This window comes from Saccoglossus kowalevskii, chromosome 11 (assembly GCF_978046115.1).
Source record: "Saccoglossus kowalevskii chromosome 11, keSacKowa6.1, whole genome shotgun sequence".
In the NCBI taxonomy this organism is placed as follows: Eukaryota; Metazoa; Hemichordata; class Enteropneusta; family Harrimaniidae; genus Saccoglossus; species Saccoglossus kowalevskii.
In genome coordinates, this window is record NC_140651.1 from 33,526,206 (window position 1) to 33,545,691 (window position 19,486).

General features: G+C 36.7%; 1 protein-coding gene across 7 annotated transcripts in view; it reads left to right on the plus strand.

Moving 5' to 3' along the window:
• Window positions 1-18,397, plus strand: part of LOC100368397 (sperm-associated antigen 17-like) — a 45,103-nt gene extending 26,706 nt beyond the window's left edge. For 6 of the 7 annotated variants that reach the window (XM_085505124.1, XM_085505125.1, XM_085505130.1 and 3 more), the window contains 15 exons: window positions 44-164; window positions 865-1,043; window positions 2,629-2,776; window positions 2,917-3,125; window positions 3,451-3,586; window positions 5,268-6,277; window positions 7,482-7,930; window positions 8,517-8,734; window positions 8,909-8,983; window positions 9,480-9,767; window positions 9,896-10,059; window positions 10,659-10,907; window positions 11,402-11,546; window positions 15,965-16,106; window positions 18,106-18,397. In XM_085505124.1, the coding sequence (XP_085361250.1) occupies window positions 44-164; window positions 865-1,043; window positions 2,629-2,776; window positions 2,917-3,125; window positions 3,451-3,586; window positions 5,268-6,277; window positions 7,482-7,930; window positions 8,517-8,734; window positions 8,909-8,983; window positions 9,480-9,767; window positions 9,896-10,059; window positions 10,659-10,907; window positions 11,402-11,546; window positions 15,965-16,106; window positions 18,106-18,136 (3,564 nt within the window). In that variant the 3' untranslated portion in view covers window positions 18,137-18,397. The remainder of the gene's footprint in view (window positions 1-43; window positions 165-864; window positions 1,044-2,628; window positions 2,777-2,916; window positions 3,126-3,450; window positions 3,587-5,267; window positions 6,278-7,481; window positions 7,931-8,516; window positions 8,735-8,908; window positions 8,984-9,479; window positions 9,768-9,895; window positions 10,060-10,658; window positions 10,908-11,401; window positions 11,547-15,964; window positions 16,107-18,105) is intronic. The other variant, XM_085505128.1, reaches the window with a different exon arrangement.
• Window positions 18,398-19,486: the final 1,089 nt, after the last annotated feature.

Here is a 19,486-nt window from a genome sequence, read left to right on the forward strand (position 1 = left end):
TTACTCACTCACGCTTTTGTTTACTTATATTTGTTTACAAAAGGAAGAAGACACTTCAAAAGAAGAGCCTACATTAAATGAACCAGAGGAGGAAATGTTTCAACAACTAAACATCTCCTGTCCTGATGGACTTGTTGTGAGATATTTTACTGATTCTACAATGGGTATGTATATGATTTGTCTTGTAGACTCTTTTTTTTTTTCATACTAGAGAGTGTTGCTGAGTGTATGTGACACACTTGTGATCTGTATTTTGTAATCTCACAATACTGAAAAACAGTATAATTGAACGATTCAGCAAGCAGTTACTTTGCTTCATCAACAACACTGAACTGATCAACTACCGGTAATTTACATAAATAGAATACATATGAATACAACTGTAGCGATTTGCACTCTGCATAAAAACAAAGAGACTGTAGGTTTTGGAGAATAAAAGTATGATTCGAACTATTGGTCATATGACCATGTTAGTTTATTATAATAACCAGTACTTTAAGGACTAAAATAAAATGAAATGAAAAAGAAAGGGTGCCCGATGATTGACCAGTTATAAAAGTGCCTGTTGCAATCCAAGAAGTATGTAATTCACATTACATGTGTAGGTAAAAAAAACAAAACATTTTTACCATTTTGGCTAAAAGCGCGGCAGTCGTTGTGCAGTGTGTGTTCGAATTTCATGTAAATAAACAATGTATTTTACACGCGTTGTATACGCCGCTATGAGTCCCATATCGAACATGACTCGGTACAATGACTGTCGCCCTTTAAAGACTCCTTCTTACAAATATCTGTGTCAGCTGCAATCTGTGATGGTGGATGTGGAGAGTCTTGCAGTAGTTATTGGGTATGTTTGAATTGTAGGTAAAAAAAAAGCCTCTGAAGAATGTGATGGAGGTGTTCTTGTACGTCAACATTATCCTTATAAGAGTGATGGTAAACATGAATGTGAATCGTCACGGAAACCAGCAATGCAAGAATTATCTAGAGTTATAAATAGTGATGGTACTGTTATTAAAGTCATGCATGATGGATCTATATGGGTAACTAAACATTGTTTATATAACTACAACATACAGCCAATTGATTTAAGTGAGAATACATGATAAACCTTATCACCACCAGTTTCCTCTTTTCATCACAAATTCATAAAATAGTCCTGTTTATTTTCTGCACCTTCCTTCAGAAGATTGGGACAAAATTAGCCAACTTGTTTGAGTAAAAACTGAAAATTGACTCAAATTTTTTTGTTGGCTCCAAAATTTAGGTTCATTTCCAGAAATATTAAATAATATAAGAAAAAAGTACAAAACTATTTTTGGGGAGAAAGTCTGGTGGTGAAAAGTTTAATGGTTCTCTACCAGTACTTGTGGTCTTGATGGTAATATGAGTTTGCAATAGAAAGGAAAGATTCTAATAATTCAACAATGTTTGGTAGAATGACTGTCTGAACATGGTAATGTAATATTGAACTTTAGAACTAAAACTGTAATACATTAATATAAAAAATTAAGCAACTCTAGGCAATAAGAGTTCCATTATTTATTTACAGTGGTTCATGAAGAAAGCTAATTAATGGTACACACCTTATTTTATAGATTATTTAGCAAGTGAACTTGAAGGGGGTGTTGTTTGTCTCATGACAAGTGAATGTGAAGGATGTTGTTTGTCTCATGACAAGTGAATGTGAAGGGATGTCGTTTGTCTCATGACAAGTGAACTTGAAGGGGTGTTGTTTCTCCTATGACAAGTGAACTTGAAGGGGTGTTGTTTCTCCTATGACAAGTGAATGTGAAGGGATGTTGTTTGTCTCATGACAAGTGAACTTGAAGGGGTGTTGTTTCTCCTATGACAAGTGAACTTGAAGGGGTGTTGTTTCTCCTATGACAAGTGAATGTGAAGGGATGTTGTTTGTCTCATGACAAGTGAACTTGAAGGGGTGTTGTTTCTCCTATGACAAGTGAATGTGAAGGGATGTTGTTTGTCTCATGACAAGTGAACATGAAGGGGTGTTGTTTCTCCTATGACAAGTGAATGTGAAGGGATGTTGTTTGTCTCATGACAAGTGAACTTGAAGGGGTGTTGTTTCTCCTATGACAAGTGAATGTGAAGGGATGTTGTTTGTCTCATGACAAGTGAACTTGAAGGGGTGTTGTTTCTCCTATGACAAGTGAATGTGAAGGGATGTTGTTTGTCTCATGACAAGTGAACTTGAAGGGGTGTTGTTTGTCTCATGACAAGTGAATGTGAAGGGATGTTGTTTGTCTCATGACAAGTGAACTTGAAGGGGTGTTGTTTCTCCTATGACAAGTGAACTTGAAGGGGTGTTGTTTGTCTCATGACAAGTGAATGTGAAGGGATGTTGTTTGTCTCATGACAAGTGAACTTGAAGGGGTGTTGTTTCTCCTATGACAAGTGAATGTGAAGGGATGTTGTTTGTCTCATGACAAGTGAATGTGAAGGGATGTTGTTTGTCTCATGACAAGTGAACTTGAAGGGGTGTTGTTTCTCCTATGACAAGTGAATGTGAAGGGATGTTGTTTGTCTCATGACAAGTGAATGTGAAGGGATGTCGTTTGTCTCATGAAGCAAATTAAAATGTTAATTGATTATACCACTTTGTCTTAGGTGTTATTCGCGGATGGTACTGTCAGTTATAATGCAGGTAATGGACCAATCACAGAGTGCCAAGGAAGACCATCAAGTCGTGATGGTTCACCTAACCGTCTAGGAAGTGCTGTCAGTATACAAGGAAGTGAAACGCATACTAAAAAAAGTAAGTCACTATTGAGGCTCCCTTTCTAAAAACACTGATCACACTTTAACATGTTTTGTCTGAAACACATACATATAGCTTCCTTATGAGTACTAAACACTGATCACATTTACCATTTTAACATGTCTGTCTTTCTTTAGGTGCATTGAAAGGTGCTCCTAGTAAGTTGAGTCAACCATCAATAGTAGAGAAGGATACAGCGTCAACTAGTGGTGGTGACACTGATAAAGTTGGTGAATGGATTACTACCACTCAAACTGGGGAGAGGATTGCAACTAAATCTGATGGCAGCCAAGCCAATGTACAGTCATACATGTCTTATACTGCTACAGATCAAATGACAAATGAGGTATGGTAGACAGTATCCACTCGATTGATATTTATTTTACTGTTATTTTAACAAATCATCTAAATAAGAAGGTATATACTGTATCTATTAGAAGTGTATCTCCAATAGAAGCGTAATTTTAATAAACCCCTGAAATGTCTTGAGCAGACAAACAAGCAGATTGACAAGGAAGAAAAACCTGATAACGTAATGTACAAAACAGATATGTGTGCACTTACTCTTTGTGACGATCCAGTGCATGCTTACATATATACTAGGTAAGGATGTGCAATAACTATTATAGTACTCAATATGTCTATATGTATTGTGAATGTCTGAACTGTAGGTGGTGATGACACGTGAAGACAGAGTTGTTGTGGTAGAGAGATCTGATGGTGTACGCATTGTTAATCATAATGAAGGTACAAGGATTACTACATTCTATCAAGAAGAAGAAAAACAAACACCAGAAGATGAGACAGGTATACTTCTTACACTATCAGTGTCACCATTTAATATACCATTATTATATCATCTTTTTATTCACTGTTTTATGGGATGTGCCATGTGGATGAAATATGGATAATCAAAAATACTTATGGTGTGAAATTGTAGACTGGTGGATTCCAGTGTAATTCACTGAGTACCAGTAGGCAGACTAGTAGACTACAGTCAAACCTGTGTATGGTGACTACCTAAGGGACTTTATAGACAAGTAGTTTATGTGAAGTTTGGATTACTTTGTTATTGATGACCAACTAATAGATTTGACATAATAATTGTCCAGAAAATACTGAGATGGTACTGTGTAGTTGATTAAAAATGAAATTAGGTTTGGTTTGAAGAAATTAAAAATTGTTGTTTTTAACAAAATAACAAAATGTCATTATCAAGAGCGAAATAGTGAAAATATTACTGAAATAGGAGGTCACTTAAGGTAGCGAGACTATTATTTGTGTTGAAAATTACGATTTTCACATTTATTTATTAATTGATGAAATGCACTATAAACTTTCATGTGATAAAGTCAACATAACATAGAATATCATGTAAGTTGGTTAAAATGTAGATTTTCTGAAGGGAAGCAAAGCAGCCTCAGTAGTGTTTTCCAAAAACAACAACACAGATTTAATCTGTGTGCTTATAAGTTTCAAAGATAAACTCAAGACAAAGCAATGTTAGGATGTATTATCAGTAGCTATCTGACACACAATGAGTGTTTCCAAACATTTGAGTGGTTTGTCTCCGCCCCTATTTGTTTCACAGATTAGTCATTTGCATATGAATGTGTCAGACACAAGGTCACACAGCCACTGAAAAAAATCATATGCCGAATTTATTCAATTATAGCTATCTCATTCCTTTATTTTTTTGGTTTCCAATAGCCTTACACACTTGGATGTCCCCATACGTGTTAAAACAGACCTTGGTGAGAAAACAAATTGATTGTGCCGATAAACAAGCTTGAAAATCTTTGCTGTTACTTCATGGACGTTTTCTAAGAGTTTATGTTTTTCAAAATACAAGGTCTTTAACAAAAAATAACGTATACTTATTATCGTCGGATTAACACCAAATTTTCACAGCTTTAAGGTGACAGTGAGAGGTACTTGAATGTGTCCAGACAAACTATTTCATCGATTATTTACTAACGAGTTGTGGTTTGAGTTGGGGGCAATGCGACTAAAACAGTAATTGAAATTCAGCACACTATTTTTTAAAACGCGTTGCTTGAATAAAACTGACCAGACACATTCAGTTTACCAAACTATTGAACAACTAGGAAAAGTGAAAAAAAATACTTCTTATCGCCAGCATAAATGCGTAATTATTTTTTTTACAGAAAAAGTAATTTTTCACTTTTGGTTGAGTAACACGTCGTAGAATGCAGATACGGGCATGCAAAATACACTTGTGAAAAGCTTGAAGTCTGGCGATTCTAAAAATATATACTTTCCTGGGTTTATTTGTAGTCATTTAGTCACAATTAGAAGATGAAAACAAGTATGCAAATAATAGTCCCGCTACCTTAAGACAGGTGGTTTTTATACACCGGTTGCTTCTATGTTTTGTTTTGGGACTACCTAAAAGTGGTCACTAAAGGCAAGTGATCTTTATATAGAGGTGGTTAGTAACACAGGTATTCATTTATTTACTCAACAGGTGAACAGTTTGCTACTCGAATCAAAAGAGTGCAATATGTGAAAGTGGAGTGTGCTGGTTTTGCTACTGTTGTGTTTAGTCGTGAGACTGGAATGGCTACAACAATATTTGGTAATGGTAGCAGTCTCCTGACTAATCCAGATGGTGTTTATAAATTCCTTCATGCTGATGGTGGTGAGATGAGTGTAGAGAAAGATGGTGCCATTGTGTATGCACCCAAACCTAACAATGACATAATTGACCTGAAACCTAGTATTTATGTAATGAGACACAATCACCCAACACTTGTTGACATGATGGATGCTGATGGCAATTCATTTACTGTTAGAGCCACTGGAAAAACTGAGGTCAATAAAGCTTTTAATCTGGATGATTTGTACGCTGAAGAAGAAGGCAGTGAAAACAAAGAGAAAGCACCCAAGATTGAAACATATTCTCAGTATGCACCACGGTTCTTTGTTATCAATGAAGATGGTAGTGGGAGTGAATTATTGCGTCACTCTGATATTGCTGAGTACTTGACTGCAGCTGACAAGGATCCAGCCACTGCTATACTTAAAGATTCCCTTCCTGACTACCCTGGGGTTACAGGAATTACTATTTTAAAACCATGTGAGAGTGGAGGTGCCAGTCAAAAATGGCTCAACAGTTTTGATGAGAATAATGTCATACCATCCAATTTACGATCCAGAGACTTTAAAACTATGCCAGCGCATGAAATGAATGATCCTGGTCCTGCATTTGGAACAACTGTTGGTAAAGGTCTGGCTGTTGGATCAGCTCGTAAACCATATGAAAGAGGCCCACTTCTTGAGTGTCCACAGATTTTACAGTTACGTCAGTTGATTAAATATAAACCAATAAGTGGTGAGTTGAGACAGCGTATGCAAGCTGGCCTCAAAGCATATGCCACTAATGCCATGAAACGTCAGCAAGATGCCGAGGGCTTAGCTGTCCAAGATCCAAGAAGTGAGTCCGAAAAAGTCCAAGCAACTGACTTAGAACTTCAGGTTAGTGTTTTGTATATGTTTTCACTTCATCTTTTGAATATTTTGTGTAAGGAGTAAAACTGAGTTAAAATATCCACTGGCAGTCACATAATACATAATCACATCAATTCCAAAAAAGACTTTTGAAAGTTCTTCATTCTAAATTGTAACATAATTGAATTATATTTTAAAACATGGTGACTGAGTAATCTGCAAGTCTATGAGCCTGTGGTTGATATTACAGCATCACCAATACATACAATGCATATTGTATAGTCCATAAAAATACATATGTTTTCAAGGTATGTCCCATTCATAAATGTATCTCTTTCAAAAAAATGTTACTTGATTCATTTTTGGCTCAACGGCTGAGCCTATGGGATGGGTTTCTGTCTGTGTCTGTCTGTCTGTCGGTCGGTCGGTCGGTCGGTCGGTCGGTCGGTCGGTCTGTGTGTGTGTGTCTGTGTCTGTGTATGTCTGTTTGTCTGTGTGTGTGCGCGTGCGTGCGTGTGTGCACGCATGCACGACTACTTCTCAAAAAAAGCCGAACCCTTTGACTTGATTTTTGGTGTGTGAATGCCTTGATGAGTGTATATGGTAATTTGTTCATGAGAAGTCGATCTGCCTAAAATTATGCAAATTAGCCCCCCAAAACTCTAAATTTCTTCTATGCTACTATGACACTAAGTGGTCTACAGTGCTGATATTGATTGTGCATGTGCCTTGGGTTGTCCTCTATCAGTTTTGTTAATTTAGTAAGGAAATTTTCAATTTCCTAATTTTGGCGAATATTTTAAAATGATCACTTTTAGTCAAAAAATCTATTTTCTACTTCTTCTTCAAAACCGGTAGCCTGAATGCTTTGATACTTGGTGTGTATGTATCTTGTGTTGACATCTACTAGATTTGTTCATCCCATGGCCATATCTTTAATTCTATAATTTTGGCAAATATTTTTGTCATTTTTGGTTAAAAATTGAATTTCAACTAACCACTATTTCCAATGCTTTGGTGTTAGGCATACATGTGTTTATTATTCCATTGACAACTTTGTGTGGTTGTTTGGCGATATTTCATTTAAAAGTACAAATTTAAACGAAAAGTTGTGGCATTCTCGCACATATTTCTGCCTCGAGCTTCTTTCATCACGATAAAAAAAATGTAAACAGTGCATGTGACGTCACTAAGCCGCAACTTTGAATTATTTGATTTGCTGGCATTACAGGCAGCTGTTGAGGCTAAGATGGCTAAAGAACCACCGATTCAAGCTGATGGTGAAATAACTGGAGATCCAAGATCAGGTAGATACGTGTTTAAACCTGATGTTCCCATGGAAACTAAAGGTCCAGTAATAAGTGGTGATCCACGGGAAGGGAAATATGTATTCACTCAACCAAAGGAACCTGAAAGTGAAATTGGTGGTGATCCCAGATCAGGAAGATACGTTTTCCAACAAGAGAATGTGGTGATTGAAACACAAGGTGATCCAAGAGGTGGAAGATGTGATGCCCAACAACAAGATGAAAGGTCTGGTCAGTGGGACTACAAACCTAGGGATCTAATGCAGTCAGATGATATCAAGGCTATATATGAAGCAGCTACTGCACCACCCAGGATTCCAACACCACCACCTCCCAAACCTAGAAGAACACAAGCAGACTGGGAAAAAGACAGGTATTGTATAATATTCCTCCAACTCTATGTAATGTTTTTATGTATTCATTTTTCCATGGGCTGAACTACTTACTTACAATGGATTGTTAGAACTTGATATTTGTATTATATATTGACCTATTCATATACTAAGACATCTAAGGTTGAGATGTGGCACATCTACAAAAATAAAATTAAAATGTCATCCACTGAGTTTTACTCAAAGATGATACTTTTAGTTTTAATTATCAGAATGTGTGACATCATTGATGAAATGAATATACATGATTTGAGGAGTATCCTGGAATCTCTCTTGTTCCTAATGACCCACAGTAATACAGGAATTATGAAACTTTGTAAATCCTTGTTACCATGTGTTCTATAAATTCTGAAAGAACATCATACAGGAAGCCAAAACATCATTGGCACACACTGAAATTGTTGAATATGTGTTATTTAGTACATATTTTCTGCAAGTCACATGTATTCATATCATCAAATATGTCACTTGTTTTTTCCTGAGTAAGAAAAGAACTAAATATGTGATTATAAATTTATATTGGAACCCTTTCATTACTTATTATAAATGCATACTAACATTCTATAGGCAACAATTGGAAGAAGAGAAGAAGAACAGAAATGCCTTGAAAAATTACGCAGTACCGCCTTATTTTGAAAGTGAATGGGGCAAAAGTTTTCTGATGATGAAAGTGTCATCTGACATGGATAGATTAACTAAAGAGCTTGCTGTACAAACCAGGAAAGGTGAACCACTAGATAACAAACAGTATGATGCTTCAACAACAACAGAATCACCACCCCAAGGTTGGTACCATCCTTGATGACAAAAAACTGACCTAGTACTGTACTTAACACATCGATTGCTGACACTGTTATATAGTATTCATATTAGCTAACTGTGCAGACTTTCATCAGGCTATTTACCCAGTATTTCTTGATGTGTGTTTCAATGATTCTAATTAGTTTATTAATTGTCAGCCTCAGAATCGTCTCAGCCAAGTGATGTTGACAGTACAAGTCCACAGAAAAATTCTCCATCTCCATTGCCACAAGGTAAGCATGGAAACTCCATTGTTTAATGAATGTTGTATAGATCTGTTTTCTTTTTTACAATACAATGAAATATTCTTTTTTCCCAAGCATAGATTTTGTATCAAAGAATTAGACTGCATGATTTATTGACAATATCATTCTGTACTTATGATTATGGTTTAGTGTGAGTGATGTATTTGTTTTTATTGTTATTATGTATTCTGTGCAGTTTTGATTTCTTGTAGTATAATTTTGAAATCAAGATGACTTACGTTATATGTTGGACCAAAACGTGATTATATAATATTCACAGTAAACAGGTGCAGATTTGTTGTTTGGATAACGATGTTGATTGTATTACTTGTAAAACTATTATGACTCACTCACAATGTTTTACAGTGGATTTGGGAAGATTTCTTATTAAATAAATATAGGAAATATTAGGGATCTATTTTACATAGAAGATCTTGTCAGAGTGCAACTTTTATGTATAAGTTATTGTTTGATTTTGTTCCAGGTGTTGCAACTACAGGACTTACACCAGATCTACGACCAACCAATCCAACACCAGCTAAAGCAAAGGGTCAGGGTAGCCCTACCCCGGTTAGACCCACTAATCCTACACCTGGTAGAGCTTCTAATCCTGGTACAGTGCGACCTGGACACCCAACACCTTCAGCTATGGAGATGATAGGAGGTGGGTATTCACGTATACCAAGTGAAACACCATCTAGTTATACATCCCTACCAAATTACCCTCCTTCTACCATACCAGAACAGACAGAACCAGATACTCAACGATCAGGTAGTTATAATGTTAATGATTGCTTTACTTGCTTTCCCAAAACAAGATAATACAAATGTTGTAAATACAAAATAAAGCTAAAATCATTACTATATTTCTAACCTATCTTTGTTTTTTGTGTTGTGCAGAGGAGAGTGAGAAACCAGAAGGGAATGTTGTACCATCAGCTCAAAGTGATATTGTTTTAACACGTAGTTTAACGACCAATGTAATTGGTGAACCAAGAAGCCAACAAGTACGTTTGCCGGCAGCCATTCTAGGTAGTAAACCTGGAGCATTGCTGAATCAAAGAGTAAGGACATTTATTATTACAATTTGTAGGTGCATTCTTCAAATTGAACAAAAAACTTATTTCCCAAATTACTTGACAAAATATAATCTTCTTGCTTGCTCAGAGATATATATGTACTACTCAATTGAGTAGATTGAGTGACTGTTTTAGAAATAAAAATAAAACTTGGGTTCATTTATACAAGGATACCTCAAAGTATGTACTCAGACAGTACGCTTTTGCATCAACCTCCGCTGCACGTTAGATGATACTCTCACTGTGCTCTTATTATTATACATCTTTTAAATCCAAGGATACATCATGGGAATGCCGAAATCCAAAAAGAATCCACAAACTTCTTTGTTTAGAGTCCGGACAAACCCTGGTGGCAGCCATATTTTTTTTCTATTATTAGACGGCCGTGGAATTCGCATTTCCTTATATGGTTGAATGAAAATACCCCGCAAATTACAGCATGCTGTAACTTATGGCGTTACTGTGACAGATGTATAATAATAACATGTAATCATGCTGCCTGTATGGTCTATATACCAGAATCAACCCAAATGCATAGTGTATACATAAATACTTATGGCTTAATTATTTTATCTTATGGACAGTTTTATGAACTAGAGGATCCTGTGCGTCGTAAAGTTAAGACCTCATCTGTAGCTGGTGGAGCTCCACATGTACCTTCAATGCGTGGCTTTGAAATCTTTCCTCAAGAAGTTGACTTTGGTACAGTCAAAGAGGGATGTACGTATGCAGTCAATGTACATCTCAAGAATGTTGGTATTGATAGTTGTAGATATAAAATTAAACAAGCACCTCCATCTACTGGATTACGTGTCATCTATAAACCAGCTCCTGTAAGTAGCAATCAATCAAAGATCTTCTAGTTGTTAAGTTATGTAACGTGTTGACAATGTGCAACCATACTGCAGGCATATCAAGTCCTCTGGCAGCAACAAAGACAAACTTAGGCTCATAAAGGAAGAAATTATATTCAAACTTTGAGCAAATGTTGACCATCTAATGAGCAAATATTCTAGTCGCTATGCATGTTATATTGTTCTTCATGATGTATTCAGATCTTACAGATCTAAATAAGCTAAGTTGCTAAATGCTCAAGATGAGACTGGTGCTGTTCATCAATCTATGTTATCATTTTAGATAGGCATCAGTGTTTCATTGGAGGGTCAAACATCTGGTTATATTGAATAATTACCAAAGATTACCTACTACTATTTTCTATGTGTTGCATTAAGTGTGTGTCAAACAAACTTGATGTGTTCATTTTTTTATTTCCAGGAAGTCTGTTTTGAAGTAAGATATTTTAGATATTTGTGATATTTTGTTTCAGGTTGCCGCTGGCATGAAAGCTGTGTTAGAGTTGGAATTGTATGCTATTGCTGTTGGTGTGGAAGGAGGTAATGGTCAGGGCTCTATTGGACACCATTTAGAAATCATCACAGAAACTGACCTGCTATATCTTCCAGTCTCTGCAAATATCCTTTCAAAATGATTCCATTGATATTACATGTATGTCTGCAAATATACGTGCATGTTTACCAAGAAGTTGCATATCAAAGACCTTTTTTTAGTTTGACAAACCGCTATTTAAACCATGAGGTCAATTGTTAGCTCCCGTGAAACGGAGCTTATGTGGTACCGGTGTGACTGTGACTGTGTTACTCTGTGACTCTGTGACTAAAATTTGTTCCACTGATAACTCAAGATCTACAATTTCAATTAAAATGAAATTTGGCACACAGCTAATATATGATGAGTAGATGCGCTGATTAGATTTTGGTGCAAATCCATGCATATTAATTAGTCAATTATTGCATTAATAATTAGTCCCCATTCGGACGCAGTATCTGTATCTTAGAAATGCCTGGACCAATCACAATCAAACTTCACACATACATCATACATGATATTATACATATGCACGTCAATTTGTTTCACGATCTGATTTAAGATGGCCGAATGGCGGCCATTTTTGTGCTAAAAATCATCAAAATCAAGCATTTCTCGGCTGTTTACAGATGGATTTTGTTCAAACTTGGTATTTACATTAGACATTATAGGACCTTGATGCACATCATTTTGTTTTACAATCTGATTCAAGATGGCCGAATGGCGGCCATTTTTGTGTTAAAAAATCCTAAAAATCAAGCATCTCTCGGCTATTTACAGATGGATTTTGTTCAAACTTGGTATATACATTAGACATTATGGGATCTTGATGCAAATAATTTTATTTTTCAGATAAGATTCAAAATGGTCTACTGGCGGCCATTTTGTTTTAATGAATGTGGTTCTCGTGCCATATCTCTGACTTGCTTTCACTGATTATGTTCAAATTTTAAATATTCATTATACATCATGTCATAGATAGACAGATATATTGGTTTGATGATCCTATTCAAAATGGCCAAATGGTGGCCATTTTTGTGCTAAAAAATCATCAAATATCAAGCATTTATGGATGGATTTCGTTCAAACTTGGTACATATATTAGACATTACAAGTTCCTAATGCACATCATTTATTTTTCAGATCGGATTCAAAATGGCTGTCTGGCGGACATTTTGTTTTAATGAATGGGCTTCTAGGCTTCCATATCTCAGACTTGTTTTGACTGATTATATTCAAATTTTAAATATTCATTATACATCATGTCATAGATATACAGATATATTGGTTTGACAATCCTATTCAAAATGGCCGAATGATGGTCATTTTTGTGCTAACAAATCATCAAATATCAAGCATTTCTGGCATTTATAGATGGATTTTGTTCAAACTTGGTACATACATGTACATTAGACATTACGGGTTCTGATTATATTCAAATTTTATATATTCGTTATACATCACGTTTTATATATACATGTATTCAAAATGGCTGATTTTGAATGCTGTTCCAGAGTAATATCTCTCAATATGGACAAGTACTTCCTGACATGGTTATATTCCAGCCATATTACTATAAACAAAACTATTTATCTTAAATTTGATAACTAACAGGGACTGTGCCATGCATGGCTTGTTAATTTATAACTTAGAGTTTTTGAAGTTTCTTAACAAATATTTGACTAGGGTGAGTAGCCTAATTTGCATATTGCAATAATGTATTCTGTCGCAAAAAAAAACTGGTAATATTTCATTGGAAGGTCTGCAAATTTGCGAATTTTAGTATATAATGATTTATTGTATCATGATTGATGTTATTTGAGCAGATACAGCATCTAAAAACATCAAATGTATGCGAGTATGGGGAGTACACATGTGCAGTTACAAGAGTGATGCGGCCATTTTTTCAGTTTGACGAAAAAGCAGTACCCTTTCCGATTTTCATGAACGCAAGTTCAATTTCACTTTGTGCATCATATTCATCAATAGACAAAATCGAAGACAGATGCCGTACAACTTTCTGTCAATCTTGATTCGTAAATGTGCTGGTTACATGTACAGTGTTCTCCTCGGGCCTGCATCGCTTAGACAAAAGCCGCGTAACTTTCGTTTCGCCCGTGATTCTGCAGTGTTCTCGCCAGGTCTTTTAAGGGTATCGGGTCTGATACTGTTCTTTCTTTCCACGATACTGTTTCCCTCAAGCTGGGCCGTTTCTAGGTCATTGTTTTGCAATGAACAATTGTGAACAATTCGTGTGAACTGATCAATCCTAACTTATTATCTGGATACTCATATTCACCTGCGGATACTTCGGCCTAATTTCAGGCATGAATATAGAAGGAAATCAACGATTTTTTTTCAGTATCGTTCCAGACTTTGCAAGAAATTTATATAATAATCACAGTGATCACTACTATTGTTTTTGCATGGTTTCCATCTTACTCAAATAAAACGAAGCAGTTGATTCCTATTTTACTTAGTGTTAATCTTGTTTGATATTTTTAAACAAAAATGCACTCATTAAACAAATAGTAAATATGCAAGTTTTTTGTTTTTGCCGAATGAGGACAAGGAAGACAAAATGGCGGTAGTTTTGTGTAGGGTCAATCGCGATCTTCGGTTTGTATCAAAAGCACGTCTCACAAATAAAAAAATTTTTTTGAGCGATAATTTGATAGCAATTAAACAAATTTCAATCGTTGGCGTATGTAAGGGCTGGATCATTTACTTTCAAGGGCTCAAAGTCCGGATGAACATTGAACTAAAATGTTTTTAGTCCCAGTTCGGACTTATGTTTTGCCCTGTGTGCGTCCGTGCGTCCGTGATCACCTGTATCTCGAACATGCATGGACCGATTAAGTTCAAACTTCACTCATACATCACACATTATATGGGACATATGCACATGCATTTTTTTCATGATCCGATTAACGATAGCCGAATATGCATCAAAATTGCATTTTTTCACCATTCCGGACCCGGATCTCAGTTATGCAGACGGATTTTGTTCAAACTTCACACACACAAGGTACATCATGTCACAAATATGTATGTGCATTTGTTTCATGATCTCATTAACGATAGCCAAATGGCGGCCGCTTTAAGGCCGAAAATGCATTGAAATCGCACATTTTAACCATTCCGGACCTGGATCTCAGTTATGCATGGACGGATTTTGTTCAAATTTGGTACATACATTAAACATAATAGGACCTTGATGCACGTCATTTTTTTTCTCGGATCAAGTTCGAAATGGCCGACTGGCGGCCATTTTGTTTTAAAGAATTCAGTTCTGGATCCGTATCCGAGACATGTCTGGATTGATCAAGTTCAAACTTCACACACACATGGTACATTGTACATCATGTCACAAATAGATATGTGCATTTGTTTCATGATCCGCTTAACAATAGCTGAATGATGGCCATTTTAAGGCCGAAAATGCATCAAAATCACGTATTTTCACAATTCCGGAACCAGATCTCAGTCATGCATGGATGGATTTTGTTCAGATTTAGTTCAATGTGTTGTACATATACAGGTGCATTTCGGTCATGATCTGCTTTGAATGTATATGTCACTCAAATATGAACGGAACGGGGACGTGTCATTGACAATGACTTGTTATTTATCTGTTCTAGGTATGTTGTACAGACTTTTTAGTTGTACTATTTTGATGATTTAATTTCAAGAATCTGTCAAGGAAACAATCTGTTGTTACTTTACATGTTCACGTTGGTTTAATTTAGCAGATTTTACTTGTCAGCGAAAATAGTGAAATTTGCCCATTGCATCAGGAAGATCTATCCTGATTTGCTGCACTGAGGTTAATTGCGGTTTTCGCTAATGACATTAATTACCAAGAATTAAAAAAAAAACAAGTGTAATTAAGTCGCATTGGAAAAAACATAAGAAAATCAATGCAAAAATTATTCAACTGCAGACGAGACAAACCCCGACCTCTAGAAATACCTCATTCATAGAGTGCCTCATTAGTGCCCTTTGTAAACAAGTATAGTGTCCTTGCATGTTTTTCAAAATGCCCATATCAAATTCATGTGTTTCCATATACAGTATGTCATAGATTCTCAGTCATCTTGATCAATTTTATTGATGGATTGACCTACATGCAATTACATTCACTTATTAGGCAAAGCCTATACTTTTATACATGTTCTGATCACACAGGAGCTATTTACAGTTTAACTTTGATTTTAGTGATGCTTTGTGATAATGCGCAGACCTGATAAGAATTAAGTTGAAATCTGTGCAGGTCACTAATATATATTAGTGTAATACATATACTAGCCTACCCCCAAATGAAATGCCATTGTGTGGCAAGCCAATTTGCCTATTTTTGTAATTTTCTTTTTTTTCAGACAAATGTGTCAATATAAAAAAAAAAAAATAACATATTTACATATCCAAATAGATGTAAGATACAATTATTGAGTGAATGTAGATTGTGTTTTCTTATTGTTATAATTTCTTAACTTGATATCACCTATCCTGACAGCTAATGATTATGATGATCGCTGTCATAATGGACAACCTCCTAAACTAGGACCAGGTGTTCGCATATTGTCAACGAGACCTCCATCCAGAGAAGGAATTATTAGACCGAGGAAAGACCCACCATATCATAAGTAATTCTCTTTCACTGTCATATCTGATATCATATCTTTGTACTTGAACAAATTTTATTTCTTCTCAATATCGTGGTGAATTGATAGTGTAGCCATTTCAAGCTAGGTGTTTGAATTTATAGCATCTGAGTGTGGCCATTTCCAGCCAGGTGGTTGAATTAATAGCATCCGAGTGTGGTCATCTCCAACCAGGTGGTTGAATTAATAGCATCTGAGTGTGGCCATTTCCAGTCAGGTGGTAGAATTGATAGCGCTTGAGTGTGGCTATTTCAAGCCAGGTGGTTGAATTAATAGCATCTGAGTGTGGCCATTTCCAGCCAGGTGGTTGAATTAATAGCATCTGAGTGTGGCCATTTCCAGCCAGGTGGTTGAATTAATAGCATCTGAGTGTGGCCATTTCCAGCCAGGTGGTTGAATTAATAGCATCCGAGTGTGGTCATTTCCAGCCAGGTGTTTGAATTAATAGCATCTGAGTGTGGCCATTTCCAGCCACCTGGTTGAATTGGTATCATCTGTGTGTAGCTATTTCCAGTCAGGTGGTTGAATTTATAGCATTTGAGCGTAGTCATTTCCAGCCAGGTGGTTGAATTGATAGCACCTGAGTGAGGTCATTTCCAGCCAGGTGGTTGAATTGATAGCACCTGAGTGAGGCCATTTCCAGCCAGGTGGTTGAATTGATAGCACCTGAGTGTGGCCATTTCCAGCCAAGTGGTTGAATTGATAACATCTGTGTATAGCCATTTCCAACCAGGTGGATGAATTGATAGCATTTGAGTGTGGCCATTTTCAGCCAGGTAGTTGAACTGATAGCATCTGAGTGTGGCCATTTCCAGCCAGTTGGTTAAATTGGTAGCACCTGAGTGTGGCCATTTCCAGCCAGGTGGTTGAATTGGTAGCATCTGAGTGTAGCCATTTCCAGCCAAGTGGTTGAATTGATAGCACCTGATTGTGGCCATTTCCAGCCAAGTGGTTGAATTAATAACATCTGAGTGTGGCTATTTCCAGCCAGGTGGTTGAATTGATAGCATTTGAGTGTGGTCATTTCCAGCCAGGTGGTTGAATTGATAGCACCTGAGTGTGGCCATTTCCAGCCAGCTGGTTGAATTAGTATCATCTGTGTGTAGCTATTTCCAGTATCTGAGTGTAGCCATTTCCAGCCAGCTGGTTGAACTGATAACGTATGTGTGTAGTCATTTCCAGCCAGGTGGATGAATTTATAGCATCTGAGTGTGGCCATTTCCAGTCAGGTGGATGAACTGATATCATTTGAGTGTGGTCATTTCCAGCCAGGTGGTTGAATTGATAGCACCTGAGTGTGGCCATTTCCAGCCAGCTGGTTGAATTGGTATCATCTGTGTGTAACTATTTCCAGCCAGGTGGTTGAATTTATAGCATCTGAGTGTAGCCATTTCCAGCCAGCTGGTTGATTTGATAACATCTGTGTGTGGCCATTTCCACCCAGCTGGTTGAATTGATAGCATTTGAGTGTGGCCATTTCCAGCCAAGTGGTTGAATTGATAGAATCTGAGTGTAGCCATTTCCTGCCAGGCAGTTGAATTGATAGCACCTGAATGTAATCATTTCCAGCCAGGTTGTTGAATTGATAGTATCTGTGTGTAGCCATTTCCAGCCAGGTGGTTGAATTGATAGTATCTGTGTGTAGCCATTTCCAGCCAGGTGGTTGAATTGATAGTATCTGAGTGCTGCCATTTCCAGCCAGGTGGTTGAATTGATAGAACCTGAGTGTGGCCATTTCCTGCCAGGCAGTTGAATTGGTATCATCTGTGTGTAGCCATTTCCAGCCAGGTGGTTGAATTGATAGCATGTGTGGCCATTTGCTGCCAGGGAGTTGAACTGATAGCATCTGAGTGTGGCCATTTCCAGCCAGAAGGCTCAATTGCTAAATGCTCAAGATGAGACTGGTTCTATTCATCAATCTATGTTGTCATCTTAGATAAGTGTTTCATTGCCAATAATCTGTCTCATTTTCATATTTCAGAATTGAAACTGCAGATTCTGTGACCAGCTGAACAACTAAAAAGTAGTTTTATAGACCGTATAAAAACAGTATATAATCAAATCTGTTATTTGTTTACTGTGTTATGTAAATTTTGTTTTTCATAATTGTACACTATTTGTGTGAATAATGAACTCTTATATAACCAAATATAAGAATGCCACCATTGTTTATATAGATGAAGTTTGTCACCCTAACCACCTTCTAAATGATATGTATAATTTACATAATGTATGTATATATGTCAATAAAATATTTTAAATTTTGTATTGCATTTGTGGTATCTGATTATATATTGTAACATTAAAACAAACATTTGAGACAATGTTGAGGTTCAATTAACTTTGCAGTACACTTGTTTGTTATTAATCTACTGCATAAAGCTTATAGGCATGGTTCAATGTGTAACACCATCAAGACATGGTTCAGTTGATGTTGAACTGTTTACAGCTTCAAGGCATGTTTCAGTTAATGTGCAACAGCTTCTTGGCATGGTTCTGTTAATGTGGAACAGCATCAAGACACATTTCAGTTAATGTGGAACAGCATCATGGCATATTTCAGTTAATGTGGAACAGCATCAAGCATGGTTTCAGTCAATGTGGAACAGCTTCAAGGAATGGTTCAGTTAATGAGGAACAGCTTCAAGGCATGGTTCTGTTAATGTGGAACAGCATCAAGGCATGGTTCAGTTAATGAGGAACAGCTTCAAGGCATGGCTCAGTTAATGTGGATCAGCTTTAAGGCATGGTTCAGTTAATGTGGAACAGCTTCAAGGCATGGTTCAGTTAATATGGAACAGCTTCAAAGCATGGTTCAGTTAATGTGGAACAGCTTTAAGGCATGGTTCAGTTAAAGTGGAACAGCTTCAAGGCATGGTTAAGTTAATGTGGAACAGCTTCAAGGCATGGTTCAGTTAATGTGAAACAGTAGTCAAGGCATGGTTCAGTTAATGTGGAACAGCTTCAAGGCATAGTTCAGTCAATGTGGAACAGCTTCAAGGAATGGTTTAGTTGATGTGGAACAGCTTGAAGGTATGGTTCAGTTAATGAGGAACAGCTTCAAGGCATGGTTCTGTTAATGTGGAACAGCATCATGGCATATTTCAGTTAATGTGGAACAGCATCAAGCATGGTTTCAGTCAATGTGGAACAGATCAAAGGAATGGTTCAGTTAATGAGGAACAGCTTCAAGGCATGGTTCTGTTAATGTGGAACAGCATCATGGCATATTTCAGTTAATGTGGAACAGCATCAAGCATGGTTTCAGTCAATGTGGAACAGATCAAAGGAATGGTTCAGTTAATGAGGAACAGCTTCAAGGCATGGTTCTGTTAATGTGGAACAGCATCAAGGCATGATTC